The 14,598-nt window shown below is 49.4% G+C and overlaps 7 protein-coding genes across 7 annotated transcripts; 4 read left to right on the top strand and 3 right to left on the bottom strand.

Moving 5' to 3' along the window:
- Positions 1 to 422: 422 nt before the first annotated feature.
- BC939DRAFT_470174 (HIT-like domain-containing protein) lies at positions 423 to 1,818 on the bottom strand. Its single transcript, XM_051558091.1, has 4 exons — positions 1,416 to 1,818; positions 1,083 to 1,288; positions 783 to 988; positions 423 to 701 (listed from the first exon to the last, which is right to left on the bottom strand). Exons 1-4 carry the CDS (start codon positions 1,716 to 1,718, stop codon positions 502 to 504), a joined length of 915 nt encoding a protein of 304 aa, XP_051406221.1. The 5' UTR covers positions 1,719 to 1,818; the 3' UTR covers positions 423 to 501.
- A 321-nt stretch (positions 1,819 to 2,139) lies between these two features.
- BC939DRAFT_508592 (WD40-repeat-containing domain protein) lies at positions 2,140 to 5,179 on the top strand (the record flags this gene model as incomplete). The annotated part of the gene is made up of 7 exons (XM_051561019.1): positions 2,140 to 2,373; positions 2,458 to 3,102; positions 3,190 to 3,731; positions 3,856 to 4,216; positions 4,303 to 4,801; positions 4,928 to 5,006; positions 5,137 to 5,179. The coding sequence occupies 7 exons, from the start codon at positions 2,140 to 2,142 to the stop codon at positions 5,177 to 5,179; spliced, it is 2,403 nt and encodes an 800-aa protein (XP_051406220.1).
- A 1,220-nt stretch (positions 5,180 to 6,399) lies between these two features.
- Positions 6,400 to 6,968, bottom strand: BC939DRAFT_470166 (uncharacterized protein). Its single transcript, XM_051558090.1, has 2 exons — positions 6,610 to 6,968; positions 6,400 to 6,516 (listed from the first exon to the last, which is right to left on the bottom strand). Exons 1-2 carry the CDS (start codon positions 6,718 to 6,720, stop codon positions 6,427 to 6,429), a joined length of 201 nt encoding a protein of 66 aa, XP_051406219.1. The 5' UTR covers positions 6,721 to 6,968; the 3' UTR covers positions 6,400 to 6,426.
- A 261-nt stretch (positions 6,969 to 7,229) lies between these two features.
- On the top strand, positions 7,230 to 10,339 carry BC939DRAFT_58553 (uncharacterized protein). The gene is made up of 5 exons (XM_051561763.1): positions 7,230 to 8,144; positions 8,242 to 8,564; positions 8,673 to 8,824; positions 8,936 to 9,645; positions 9,743 to 10,339. The coding sequence occupies exons 1-5, from the start codon at positions 7,606 to 7,608 to the stop codon at positions 10,011 to 10,013; spliced, it is 1,995 nt and encodes a 664-aa protein (XP_051406217.1). The 5' UTR covers positions 7,230 to 7,605; the 3' UTR covers positions 10,014 to 10,339.
- On the top strand, positions 10,088 to 10,261 carry BC939DRAFT_382958 (uncharacterized protein; the record flags this gene model as incomplete). The annotated part of the gene is made up of 1 exon (XM_051551774.1): positions 10,088 to 10,261. A coding segment is annotated over one exon (174 nt), but the record flags the coding sequence as incomplete, so codon positions are not given.
- Positions 10,340 to 11,257: 918 nt separating the features above from the next.
- BC939DRAFT_470156 (uncharacterized protein) lies at positions 11,258 to 11,855 on the top strand. The gene has a single exon (XM_051558089.1). It carries the CDS (start codon positions 11,303 to 11,305, stop codon positions 11,846 to 11,848), a length of 546 nt encoding a protein of 181 aa, XP_051406216.1. The 5' UTR covers positions 11,258 to 11,302; the 3' UTR covers positions 11,849 to 11,855.
- Positions 11,856 to 12,234: 379 nt separating this feature from the next.
- On the bottom strand, positions 12,235 to 14,312 carry BC939DRAFT_497624 (uncharacterized protein). Its single transcript, XM_051559731.1, has 3 exons — positions 13,574 to 14,312; positions 13,055 to 13,263; positions 12,235 to 12,703 (listed from the first exon to the last, which is right to left on the bottom strand). The coding sequence occupies exons 1-3, from the start codon at positions 14,228 to 14,230 to the stop codon at positions 12,403 to 12,405; spliced, it is 1,167 nt and encodes a 388-aa protein (XP_051406215.1). The 5' UTR covers positions 14,231 to 14,312; the 3' UTR covers positions 12,235 to 12,402.
- Positions 14,313 to 14,598: the final 286 nt, after the last annotated feature.

The following is a 14,598-nucleotide window of genomic DNA, read 5'->3' as shown; positions in this document are numbered from 1 at the left end:
GGACAGCTTACTTCATGAAGCATATTCTCCTTGAGAGGGTCATCGGCAATGCCGTGAACGTGCACAGGGCATTACGGGCAGGGTTTCGCAGCCAACCGGAACAATAAAGGACCCTGAAACCACTCATGAGACGCTGTATTTCGTATCGACGCGAAGTGCACTGAGGCATAGCTTTTTTTTTTTTTTTTTTTTTTTTTTTTCTGGTTTGGACCGCGTCCTTCAACGGGTCGTTTACTGGTCAGAAGGCGAGTAATGGAAACAGCCAAAGGCCAGACCATACTCAGAGCCCCCAATTCAGAATCAAGAGAAGATTATTTTGGGTTCTTTGGGCTGAAGTGTTCGCCTCTTTCATGTCGCGGCAAAAGTTCACGGATAATGTTTATGGGCCAAAAAAGGACCAAACACAGATAGGGTCATATATGTGGGGCATGGTTCTTCTGTAATATATATTAAAAACAAACAGAGAGGAGAGAGACACCCTCTAATTATCGAGAGTACCATCTACTTGGCCATGTTTGAACTGGTAATCAAGGCATAGACGGGATGATTGATACCCACGGCAAAGCGTAAAGATGCCTTGCTGTAGTACTCCGGGTCAATGTTTTCGATATTATCGATGATAGTGTCGAGCAAGTGCGACTGGCCAACGGTGCTTCCGGGAACATGGGCTGTCACATACGTGATATGGACATGGAAATGGTCTACAGGTATTTACAATTTATAGCAATTATTAAAACCATAAACGTGTCTTTTTCAGTGCGTGGTAAAAAACTAGTACTTACAGTAGCTTGGATGGTAGTGCACAAACAAGCGCACCTCATCATGGGCCACATCTGGGAACATTTGCGGGACCATATCAAGCACCTTGTCACGGATGTTCTTGAGCATGGGCAGATGCACGGTCTTGAGATCGCGCAAGGAGCGGATGTCGCCTCGTTGAGAGATCGCCAAGAGGTAAAGTGAGGACATAGTGCGCCTGTCCCATTTGCTACACGTTACGCGCGATACATCAAGACGCGTTAACGGGCGCGTTAACGAGCGCATTCACATGCGCAAACTAAGTATGTGCGATAGTTTCTTACCTGTCTGGCAAAACAACGAAACCTTTGTCAGGGTCATTGTCCCGGAAGAAGACATTATCGGTTTCTTTGAGGCCCCTAAGGATGTTATAGACCCATTGGATCCTACTCGCAGGTTGTGCCTCGATCCAAGGCAGGACCGACTTTTGATAAACCTCTGCGGTCTCGGTGATCATCTTCCGCTCTTGGCGCGAGTACTTGGAGACATGCTTTACGCAAGAAGCAGAGTCAATTAGGTTAATATGATTGGTCACCAGCAAATTGGCCCTTAGTGCAAACAGGGTAAGTTCATGGAACGGCTCAAAGAGCAGCAGTACAAGCACATTAGGTCCTTACGGCTTCTGTTGCGGGGTAAATGACTGTCATTTTCAGGTCAGGATCGCTTGCATTCGCCGAGAGGATGGCATTCGACCAAAAGTAGATGTCATTGCTGCCAGTCGACAGTAGTTCTGTGATGCGGCGGGTGATGTCGCTCTCAGAGGACTGGGCTGCAAAGTGGGTCTTCTCTATGAGGAGGATCGCAGGCTGAATTGTGGCGGGATCAGTTGGCGAAGGGAGGCTGCCGAGGATCGCAATGGTCTTGAGAACGGGATCCTCATTCAAAACGCGTGCGAACTGGAAGTTAGACAGGGAGTTCATGGTGACAGAGGGGACTGATAAAAGATGAAAGTTGAGGTGTGGTATAGTGTGGTATAGTGTGGTTTTTGGTGTTTCAAGAAGCAGGAACAGGGGCGTGGACAGAAAGACGCCTCGTTTTTGGCACAGCAATCATCCAACCTTAAATGTCTCATGGCTTGTTTGTAGTTCCAATTACAGGTCAAATGAGTTCCTTTTTTTTTTTGTTTCCCTTCATTCCACTCCACTAATCCTCACCTTGACAGCCTCACTCCTCGCGCTACGCTTTAAAGCCAGCTTAAATTCACCCCCGCACCTTATGCCTGCATACGTTCATCGCTTTCAGCAACACCAATCCTGATCTTTGACGTTCAGGTACTTCAAAGGATTGATTTTTTTTCTTTTTTGGTGGCAAAAACAAACAAACTTATCTTCCCACACGAGCATGGGTACTCCGCTTCAGAGAGAGAGCCTGATCCCGCTCTCCTTGCTTTCCACGTCTGTCTTCGAGAAATCCAAGAAACCTCCCTCATCTGCTGCCAACGCCATACCAGTAGGGAACCGGAATCTCTCGACAGCAGCTGTTGTGTCCAAGACTTCTGCCGCCGAGTTGTTTTCAGAGGCTTTCGACAATCAGCAGGAGGAAGAAATCCGAGAGCGTCCAGTATTTAACGCCCAGGTTCAAAATAATCAACAAAGCCTATGCTAATGAGAAGGCAGGGATAGTTCGTCTAACTGACATGCTCCTTCACGTTATCATTAGAACCACCACAGGGGGTCTATGGAAATGAATCATTTCGTACAAGGACAGAGTCGTCGCGGAAGACAGTACTACGAAGGACCCAGCCGATCTGAACAATATCCACAGTCCATAGGATCAATACAAAACAGCGCACGAAGTTCAATCGCAGGCCCATCCAGCAAGAGGCGTATCGATGATGATTCGCCTGAGCCACGCAAGAGGGCTACAGGATCGAATATCGGGGACCGTCAGCCACGAATGGCCGCAGCGTCCACCATAATAGAAATCTCTGCAAATTCTTCGCCAGCTGATTCAGTCAGAGCAATGTCACCTGTGACGCCCTCCGATCATGCAGATCCAGATCAACGTGGCCGACATTCAATCGGCAATTCTTTGACGTCGAATCGCATTTCAGGAAGAGCAAGATCCAGATCTACTCAACGGCCCATCAGGAAACCATCGTCGACATCGTCTTCAAAGTCCAGGAGAACGAGAGGAAGGAAATCCACTAGAAATTCGTCAGAGGATTCATTATCACCGACGTCCTCTGATTCCGATACAGGGTCGTCGAGCTCTGAAGACCTTGGTTCTGAGCGAGAAGACTATCAAATAATTGCCCCGTCGACGATCAAACTGCATGGCGTGATACACGATTTGATGTTGGAGGTAAAAGCTTTTTTGTACCGTCATAGAACTATAATTATCTGGTTTTTTCAGGCCCTAATGCAAACCGTTCTATGCCTTTTGCTCTAGCTGGAACGAGCCCGTACCAAGCACGCTAAGTACTGCGAAAAGGTGAAGGCTTCTTCTCGAAAGATCAGGAATATCAGCAAGAAACTGGAGAAACGCTTCCGTCACTTGAGCGAAACTGTGTCTGCAATACCTACCCCACAGGGGCGAACACCAGCGGCGACCCGGATTGACATGGAGAGAGCAGTGTCAACACCAACTTCATTGACTATGCCTATGAGCACCCATTCCTCCGCGGTATCTCGAAAGGATCTACGTCAGCCGCTCGAGGACCAGACCACTCATTTCCACGTTGTACAACATCAGCAGCATGCTCCTCCCGAATCCCACTCGTCATCAAGACCTCCATCTTCAACATCTATCCGACTGGCATCACACGATGGTCGCACAACTATAGCGTCTTCCAATGTTGTCGAAACCCTGACGAATATTAATGCCGACGTCAGGCCCAAAGTATTCAGAAGAAAGGCCCGCAACATGGTGACCTATACACCCATCGCTGGTGCGGACATGAAGGAAGTGCTGGTAACAAGTTCTTTGGAGGGGTAAGTTATTATAGCAAAAAAGCAAAGCCCTTATCATGTTCTTTGTCATGTTTCCATGGAGCGGATTAAATTCAGGCATCATTACTCATCTTTATTCGACTATTACCTACTTTTGATTCTCTAGAACGATCGATTTTTGGGACTTGGCAGATCGAGAGGTGATCACTTCGATTCCGCAGAGCAGCTTGAACCAGCCTTGGTCAGAAGTCATTTGCTGGGTCGGGAAGAACGTGCTTGCAGTTGCCAGCGCCCATTCCAACAAACATCCACTTAACCACCAACTCGCGCTAGTTCATGTAAACAAACCCAGGACGCGGTCAGCTCTTGGACACGCTCGAGCAGGATTTACATGGAAGGTTCAGACACTGAAGGAAATGCCTCATAATGCTATTAGTGTTCATATGTCCGGTATTGGCTGCATCGCACCCGTATCGGACGACACAAACGAGATGCTCTTTGCAACCGGCGGAATGGACAAGCAGATTGTAAGTCTTAATGGAATGAAAATGACTGACATTATATATAGGTTCTTTTGATCTAACTATTGGCCGTTCATTTCTGCTCATTTCAGTTCGCTTGGCGCTTCTCTCATAAGAATAATGATGACGAATGTGTCCCGATCTCGCAGCAGGTGATCCATAGCAAGCACACGAGCAGTATCCAGGCGCTCTGCTACTCGCCTCATAATCACACGCTGTACTCTGGTGGTGCGGACCGGAAATTGATCGGCTGGGACATGGAGCGATCCAAGGTTGTGGTGGAGCACAAGAACTCTGGTAATCGCATCAACTCGATTGAGCAAAGCCCAGTTGATCCTCATCTGTTCCTGATCTCTGAAGCAGCGGCCAGTCACCAACTCTCATTACATGATAACAGGCAGAGATTTGGTGAGCCCGTGCTGCGGTTTGGTTCGAATGGGGCTGACAGTCTGTCGAAACAGATCGTGCCGTCGTGGCATCCCGGAGGTTCGGTTATTAGCTGTGGTATGCAGTCTGAAACCAAAATCAATATCTGGGACATCCGCTGGAAGGATGTGCAGCGAGGTGCAGGGCAGTCGATCGACGTGCATGGTATGCTTACAATTACAGTCAACTCGGATACTACTTGTACATTGATTATTATACTTTGTATCGGCGAACTAGACTAACTCTAATATGTGCGTGCATCTTTTTTCTGGACCATCATGGTCTATATAGAGTCACGCGTTTATAAGGCAGCTTTCCATCCCACGCAATCGTCTATGATATCAATGAGTTCCAACCAGCTCGCGTTCATGTAAGTCGCTGTGCCTGTGTATTGCATTGGAAATGGTCATTTTATTTGGAGCCCGTTATCTAAGATCCTTTTTTTTTTTTTTTTTTTTTCTGCCAACAACAATATAACAGCGACTTTCGTCTCAATCCAGGCACTATCGTGAATCGTTGAGCAGCGAGACCACCACAACCTGAACGGGAATATTCTAATAAATGGAATAAAAAGAAAGTCCTCCAGAGTAAGACCTGCCAAAAACGTTGTTTCAGGGTTTCAAAGCCGAAAAAAGGGCCCATGGCAACCAAGTCTCAGGCAGCGAATGTCAGAAGGGGACAAGTCAATCCACCGCCCGATTTGTGCTGCTGAACATGACAAAACGCGACAGCCGAACCCGCTATTGAGCCCCTGAAGGTCTCGTCTTTCAGACAAAGGAAACCATCTTAAAATGCCTCTTTGCAGGAGCTCTTTCAGCTTCTCATGGGATAGAGAGGCATCAGTCAACTGGCGATATACAATATAAATAGGCTGCTTGCTCTGAAAACTCAAGCCAGCATCCTGGTCGGCCTGTTGCGGACCCTGCTTAATTGAATGACCTCTAATTGCACATCCCCCAGTGTGAAGAAAGACGTCCACCGCCTTGTTCCTTCCTTTCAACATTCACTCCTCCGATCCTTCAGCTCCCCTCCATACCATCGCACTCCTCATACTCGTACTCGTACACGTTCCACGCCTCACACTTCACACTCCACGCTTCGATCGCGAAACACGACTCCTCCACATCCCTCATCTACATCTCTCCGTCGCCCCCTCTTCCTTTCTTCTTTTCTTTCCTGAGGGAAGACAGCACTTCCTTCGTCAATTGAGCAGGTACGAAACACATCGGTATATCCATCTCTCCTTTTCTCGCTCCTCTATCTCTTTCTCTCTCATTCTCGTAGCCCTTCCCTCATTCTTGATAGCCCACTTGTCCCCTTATCCACAGCTCCATCCCTTTTTCTCTTTCCTCGTGCACGTCTGAGCTGTAGCTAGCCAGCTTTGCTGCAGCCATCAATTGCTTCGTTTCCTTCTCTTGCCGAACCCCTACATTTCCTTCTGCTGCATATTCCCCTCCCAAAGGGTAATCCCCTATTGCGTATGTATAGACGTGTAGTTTCTTTTCTTACCTCCTTCCCTGAAATAGCAATTGGACTCTGGGGGAGGGGAGGAGGAGAGAGAGAGGAAGAGGAGGATGGGGGGGGGGTCAGTCCAGCCCAGCCCAGCCCAGCTCAACGCCATCTCAGCCCCAGCAGCTGCCTGCTCAATAATGCGTGTCGGTCTGAGTTTGTGTGTACCTTGCATATTCCCTCTCCCTCACGATTATTATCGCAAAACAACATCACAACAACACCATATAACGCAACACAACAGGGTGCCTGATTTTTTTTTTCGGAACTTTCCCCTGCCTTTATTTTCCTGTGTGGAACACAACAATAGCATCGGCATCTTTTGCCATCGTATCTTGTGTTTGTTGGCCGTGAGAAGAGGAATAATAATACTAATTAGAAGAAGAAGAAGAAGACATATAAGAGGAAGAAGCAATTGCAGCTCGGAGTGTCCTTCTTGGTCTGCTTCTTTTGTTCGTTGCTACCTTGGTCCCCTTTTCCTTCCTCAGTTTCCGCTGTTGCAGGTCGCTGTTTGTACCCCACAACCAGCACGTATTATCATTGGCGAGTATGGATGGATGTCTATTTGGAGACATCAAGTCATGCCCCTCCCCTCCCGTCCCCTCCCCCCCAAAATCACATCAAACCAAGCCAGCCCTCGTTCAATTCGCAGTTTCTCAAGTCAGACACACTCTCCTGGATGGCACCATGTATCCAGACCGACGTAGTGTGTTGTAGTCCATCTGTTCTGTCTACTGCGGATTGTGCGCTGCTACTGCTCCATCTGTTGTGTGCATGGATAGTTGAAGAGGAAGTACATATGCTGTTGCTGCTGCTGCTGCTGCATAACAGAGTGTGTAGCAAGAGAGTGAGAGAAAAGGACGCCGAGGTGGTGGGAACCACACATAAGCCGCCCCCCTCTTTCCTCCAATTCACATCACTGCTCATTCTCATTCCACACACACCCGTCCTGTCCTCATCCCCCCTCCCCATTCACGTTGCTCTCTCTCTGTTGTCCGTGTAAGAGTCCATCCCTCTGGCTGTGATTATGAATGGTATTCATAGACCACTACCGCTTGAACCTGACCTCGGCCAGCTGAAACCTAAAAAGAAAAAAAAAAGATTCCAATACGAAGCTTGCCGATCACCATCGTATTTGAAAACGCAATCCTGATCCATCGGACACTCTCACCCATCTGCCCCCTTGTCCTCCTCCTCCATCCTTCATCCCAGCCAGGGGTTTCTTCTATCGCACATACGCAGCTTGGACACAGCCCGAGTATCACTCAATCGCTCACCTAATCAACTCCCTCTTCCTCTGTACTGCTTCCCTTCACGCCTTCACAGCAGTTGTCTAGACTACGTTTCGGCCCCTTGGCTTACTTTTCGCGCCCTCCATACCAACGACAACGCCAAATCGCTAGCTGGGAACCAACATAACGCAACGCAACAAGTGAGGAGCAGTGGACTGTCTTTCAACCATGAACCCAACCTCGCCACACTATCCGCAGTATCCAACATCACCCGCCTACGACCGGGCATCGCCCACCCCCTCCTCTCCCTCTTCCCCAGCACCCTCGCACGACGGGAGTTACAAATCCGGCTCAAAGGGCAAGAAGCCGGCCTCAGCAGCCAGGCTGCCAGAGTCCCTTCTCTCCTCAACCATTGACTTTCCAAAACCCAAGCCAAGGAAAAAGCAACCCTCTGAGGTTGGGTCACCGGGTCCTGTCTCTGGCGCCGATTATCATACCGCACACCTCCCAACTGAGGAACCCGCCAATGAGGAGAACTCAGAAGAGGATGAGGCATCCAAGCAGGCTAAGGAAGATCCATTGGCAGCTCAGGTCTGGCGACTGTACACCAAGGCAAAGGACTCCCTGCCAAATGGCAAGCGCCTCGAAAATTTGACCTGGCGCATGATGGCGATGACCCTACACAAAAAGAACAAGGAAAAGGAGGATAAGGAGCGAGAGGGAAGTGCCATGGACCTGGAGCGCCCTGTGCCCGCTGGACAACCTAGGTATGTCAACATGGACCAATAGGAGTTGTTCAATTGCTGCAATGAATGATAGCATGGTACTCACAGGCGTTTCATTCTATTCCGCATGGAATTACAGTTACATGGATACGGTGAGCTCCAAGCCTATGCCCAGCATGAGCATCAGCATTCCTGGGCCTAATCAGCTCCACGGGGTCAACTCGGGACTGTACGACACCACTATGCAGTCAGACTCGGACGACGGTCACGACTCGCAATCGAACACATCTTCGACAGCGTCCTCTCCAAGGGAAATGAGGTTCAGCGGTATACCCACAATGACCCCGATCAAGAGTCCGGCGCACTCCCAGAACAGCAGCTTCAAATTCGGATCAGGATCATCATCGGTTTCGCCCACCTCACGTCAAAGGAAGGCCAACAGCATCAACAACAATAGTAACAGTAATCACTTCAATAATAACAGCATTCAGCACAACAACGCCGCGAAGAGTCCAACAGGATCTTTTGCGAACGGACTGACGCCCTCGCCCACCAACTCGATCTCGATAGACTTTGGCGCAGGCGCGACTGGGCCCTATAATTCTGGAGGCAGTTCCAGTAGTAGCAGGCCAACGCTCTCTCGAAGTTCGACAGGAGGTAAATCTGGACACTCGTCGAGCTCACGCAATAGCACGCACCGGCTATCAAGTTATCATGGAAAAGTATGCAGGATAACCATTGATTTTTTTAACGATCGCTGCTGCTCGCGGGCTAGAGACATGTTCTGAAACAGGTCCCTAATTGCCTTTCGCATCTTTCCGTTTGTTTCCTAGTCCATGTCAGGATCAGCAGCCGAGAAGCAAGCACAGTCGCAGGCGGTCAAGCAGACAAACTTACAGTCCGCGTCAACTGGCACGTTCCGCACCCCCATGTCCAACCCTTACCTCGGTAGCATCAACATCCCTCATGACGCTTCTTCAGGAGATTCCGACATTGAATCCTCACGACCCTCTTCACCGACCACGATCTTTCCTACGCAAACCTCTGGAAAATCGAAATCCAAAACGAAATCAAAGTCAAGGGATGAAGGGGTGCCTGTCAAGCAAGAGTCGCCGGTCCAGAAGAAGCTACTGGCGAACCCATCGGGTGCTGCGTTTGGCGTAAAGAGCGAGAACATGTCCGACTACAACACGAGTGAGAGTATGTTGGGCGCCAATCCATTAGGAGCAGCGGGCCAAAACATGTTCTATCCGGAATACTTGCTCGCCGCCGCTGCACAGCAACAGCAGCAGCAACTCCTTCAGCAGCAATTGCAATTACAGCAGATGCAACAGGGAGCCAATGATTTTGGCGAGGTGAATTATGGGGATTTGATCTCCATGATGAACTTTGGCAATGTCGATGGAGTAACTGGATTTATGCAGGACCCCGAGATGATGAACGCTCAGTTCTTTGGCACCACGAACGATTTGGGCGCGGGCTCACCTAATGGACAGTCCTCCGCGTTTATCAATCCAGCACAGCTCCTGCCATTCACGAACCAGCAGGGGTCGTTTTTCAATGACCAGTCTGCCTCGTTTGAGGTCGCAGGGATCAATGTCAGCCAACAAGGTTCCTCAGATACGGGTATGAGAGACGAGGCAGATATGGACACGGATGAAGCCGACAAGCCGGTGCCGGCGCTACCGCCAGTCTCGCAGCGGTCTACGAGCTCTAGTCACAAGGACGCTGGATGGAACCAGGACAACCACTCAACGACGAACAAGAAGACGCCACCGACGTCGTCTGGCTCATCCATCGTTCCTGGAAAGCGACCTCGGGCCCATGCCCGTCAGTCTGCAGAGGCCAAAGCAGAAGCAACAGGCAACAAGACGTTGGACGATTCTGGGGATGGCGGCCCTAACTCGGTGATGCAGCACTCGAATACCTCGGAAACGTCACTCTCTAATTCCGGCACGGATAACACCACGAGCGTACCCTTGATACCCACGAAATGCACAAACTGCGACACACAAACAACGCCTCTCTGGCGTCGTAATCCGGAGGGACTTCCTCTCTGTAATGCCTGTGGTCTGTTCTTGAAGCTACACGGTGTGGTTCGGCCGCTTAGTCTTAAGACGGACGTAATCAAGAAACGAAACCGAACAGGACCGAACGCCAATAATGCCAACAGCGCCAATGGTGCTAATGGTAGCAGTAGTAGCGGCAACAACACTAGCGGACAGTCAACAGGAGCAAGCGGAGATTCTCCAGAAAGCGCAAGTACAGGGTCAGGACCGGCCTCGAAGTCGTCTGAGGACCTGACTGCACCGGCTAAGTCTGGTAAGAATCTGCAACGTCGCAAGAGCGTGGAGTTGAACTCGATAGACGGCGTGCAGGACCAGAAGGATCCTATGAGCCTCAGTCTGCCCAAGGCGGGTCTACTCAGCTCAGCAGCGAATGCAAATTCTGCACCGACGACGCCGACGGGAGGAGCAATAGGAACCAACGCAGATGGATTGAGTCTAGCGAACGGAGGCGTCAATGCGGCGGGCTCGTCGTCGGCTTCAGGGCCTTCGTCGACTAGTTTCCTGCCGTCGCACAGCTTTCCCAAGCGACAGAGGCGGTTCTCGTCAGACTCGAAGAGCGCGGCAGCAGCGGCTCAACAGCAGGCCGCTGAAGCACAGGCGACAAGACCCTTGTCTGCGAAGCAGAAGCAGCAGCAGCAGAAGCAGCAGCAGTTGAAACAGCATCAGCAGCCACAGCAACACTCAGCAGTGCAGCAACAGCAGCAGCATCCGACAACGCAACAAGGATTTCCGTCGCCACAGAGTATTCTTCAGCAACATCAGGCGCTTTCAGATCAACAGCGGCTCGCATTGCAGCAACAGCAGCAGCAACAACAGCAACAACAACAGCAGCAGCAGCAGCAGGATACCTTGCAGCAGGCGGGCTTGGGCTCTGTGGCAGCAGGGTTGGACCCTTCACAACTGCAACTGCCATATGCGTTTACGACATTGCCGTTATCGCAGCAGCAACAGGGTGTGGCGACGTTGGAGCGAGCACAGCAGTTGATGTACCAGGATATGTTGAATCGTCGTCGTCAACAGCAGCAGGAACAACAGCAGCGTCAACAGCAGCAACAGCAGCAACAGCAGCAGCAACAGCAACAACAGCAGCAGCAGCAGCAACAACAACAGCTTCAGCAGCAGCAGGCGATTATGGCGTATCTAAAACGGCAGCAGCAGATCCAGAATATGGATAGCTCTTTGACCCCACAGCAGCAGCAGCAGCAGCTCCAGTTGTTGCAGCAACAGCAGCAGTTCTTGCAGCAGCAGCAGCAGCAACAACAACAACAGCAACAGCCGGCGATTATGACGACGACGAATGGCAAGATGATGAATGCATCATCATTTGGGACAACCTCCGCAGCAGCAGCGGCAGCAGCCGCAATGGCAGGATTGGGAGGAGGTGGGCTGACGAGCGGAGCGGGAATGATGGGCGGATTGACAGTAGGAGCCGGGATAGGAGGAGTCGGGGTACAGAACCCGATGGCGATGTTTAACGGAGACTGGTCGAATCTGGATCTGAGCTCGGCGGCAGCAGCAGCGGCGGCGGCCGGAGTGACGTCTCCACCGTTGCAGTTGAGTACCGGGGCGCAGCTGGGGATCTCGACGGGGATGATGTCGATTGAACAACAGCAGCAGGCGCATGCGATGCTGGTCGCGCAGTACCGGGCCAAGATTGCGGGGGGACAGAACCGTTAAAAAAGGGGGAGGGAGGGAGGGATTTCTGACGGTGTCAAAAATCAAATACACCAATCAGGGGGAGGAAGGCTTATTATATTTTAGCTTGCGTACTTTCGGACACATGGACGCACAGACATTTCAATCGCAAGTTTTGAACGCGTTTTTTTTTTTTTTTTTTTTTTTAAGATACGCATTTTCGAGCCGAGATACACACACACACATTCACTCACTCATACTCACAACATTCACCGACTCGCAAACCTCCTCACTCATTCATTGTTTTTGTATTTCCATTCGTCATCTTCCCTCCCCTTTGTGTTGTATATTTCTTTGGATAACAATAAACTATCCTGCAGTCCTATATATTCCCAAGAAACAACAATAAAAACCAAAATACACGCACGCTATATGGTTGCAAAGTGGTTTTGGGCATTATGGATACATTCAATCGCAAATGACCTGTTATTTCCTCACGACGGTCTAGCGTGTAAGACTCTACATGGAGATAGTGTTGGTTTAGATATGAGCTCTATTAGCAGTAGTACGACTGCTGAGCCGCCGGACTCTTATTCTCATTCTTGTTGTTCTTGATATTCTTGTTGTTTCTGCTCTTGTTGGTAATGATGCTGGTGATGATGCTGCTGGTGATGTAGGCCTTCTTCAGCAGAGACACTCTGCTCCTCATAATCCTGTTTGTTCTCGACCCTCCATTTGTTGAACGCGATCCCCATGGTGCAGAGCATGATCAAGGAGGCACCGAGGGCGGTGAAGAGATCTGGGCGCCTGTGTTGGATCGTGGTTTGGTAATGGAATGCAAAGATGATTTCGATCATCCGCATCAATGGTTCGGAACCTAGCGGAGCTAATTGCAGGCTGTTAACAGAGAGAGAGAGAGAGAGAGAGAGAGAGAGAGAGAGAGAGAGAGAGAGAGAGAAGGATTCAGTAATAATAAATAATAATAATAATAGTAATAATAATAATAATAGTAATAATAATAATAATAGTAATAATAATAATAATAGTAATAATAAAAGGAAAGAAAATGACAAGCAGAAGCAAAGTAGAAAAATGGATGGATTGAGTAAAATAAAGAGATGGGAATGTGGATGTGGATGTATAGAAAACACACTAATAAAGCGGGTCTTTCCTTCTCTTTTTTTTTTTTGAAGTCGATCTCTTCGACGAGAGAATGTTCGGGGGACTGAAACCGAAAAAGGCTTTTACCCAGAGTTCAGGAGGACCTGTCCGGTAAAGGCGGAGACACCTAGCAGAATGAGACTGGACCACATGTGGGTATTCTGTGGGGGGACGTAGCCATCCTGGAGGGTGTAAAGGCCAAGGATGCTGAGGAGACAAGAGACAGCGCCGAAATAGGTGACATGCTGCATTGAGTGAGCGCCTTGCTGACCGATCTTGCGGACTAGTACATATGACTATGAAGAACATATGATGGGCGTAAATTGCGGTGTCGCAAAGGAATGTGCTTGAGTGTATCCTGTGATGCGAAATGAAAAGAGAAAAGGGAGTCCAGGTTTTGGATGATCTAAACGGTAAGGAAAAAAAAGAAGAAAAACATCTGGAGGATTCATTGACGGGGATAACGAAGCGAGCACGCCATGGCGATAGAGGAATTTATATATATATATATATATATATATATATATTCCGCAGAAGATGAAGATAGTGGCAGAGAGAGCTCGCATTACAAGGAGCAAAAGGCAAATACAGTTAAACAATACTCACAATCGCAGTCCATATCGCTCCACAGACTGCTGCAATCGCACCAAACATCCGACAATGGTCTTCCTCATTTTCATACTCTCTCTGGAGCAGCATCATCATCACTGCAGATCCACCTTCACCGTCGTGTTCAGGCAGAGGGAACAAAACCGATGGCTTCGCAACCAGGACCACTCCCACCATCGACACCGTTAACGCTAATGCATCAAGTGGCCCAAATGGTTCCTTCAGCGCAATCCTTCCCAGGATTGCTGTGAACATTGGTGCTAGATAGAAGATCACCGTTGCATCTGCAAGAGGCATGACACTCAGAGCATAGAAGTAGAACCCCAATCCAAAGGATCCGGCAAGACCTCGACAGAACAAAAGGAAGCGGACACCGGGATTGCCGAGAGGAGAGATCCCGAGATGACGACAGGCAAGGACACCGAGGAAGGTTTGGATGATACCCCGGAAGAGGAGGATCTGGAAGGACGGAAGAGACTTGGCGGTGAGAGAGACGAGGAGGGCCATGAAGGAGAAGAAGAGGGCAGAAAGGGTCATGTAGATCAGACCCCTGGTTTCATGGTGGGGTTGGATAGAGGAAGGAGCGGTGGTACGAGAGGGAGTGGAGGCATTGGAGGCAACCAATAATGGGCTGGACTCTGTGAGAGTGACCATTGTTGTTCTTTGAAGGAGGAACAAAAGAGTGGGTAAGTGAGCGTGAGAAAAGAAGAGTGCGAGGAAGAAGAATAAAAAGTAGAAGACGAAGAGTTGTTTAGCCCCTAGGCATCTCCTTAGACATATCCTTATCATGCAGAGGGAAAGGGGATGGCGAATAAGGCCTTCGCAAAAGGATAATGAATAGTCATGAGTAGGCTCGAGCACATTTCAACAAGAAGTCAACGGCAGCTTATGCACTGCGTATTATATAAGGATCCTTCTGGGCTTCTTCTCTTCCACTTCCATCTTCACCCTCTTTTCTTTCTTTACTCTTATCGGCTCCACCTATGCATCTACGCACAACAATGCTACAACCACATATCCTA

This window comes from Gamsiella multidivaricata (assembly GCF_025024155.1).
Source record: "Gamsiella multidivaricata strain RSA 2152 chromosome Unknown BC939scaffold_139, whole genome shotgun sequence".
Taxonomy (NCBI): Eukaryota; Fungi; Mortierellomycota; class Mortierellomycetes; order Mortierellales; family Mortierellaceae; genus Gamsiella; species Gamsiella multidivaricata.
This window is presented reverse-complemented; position numbering and strand designations above follow the sequence as displayed.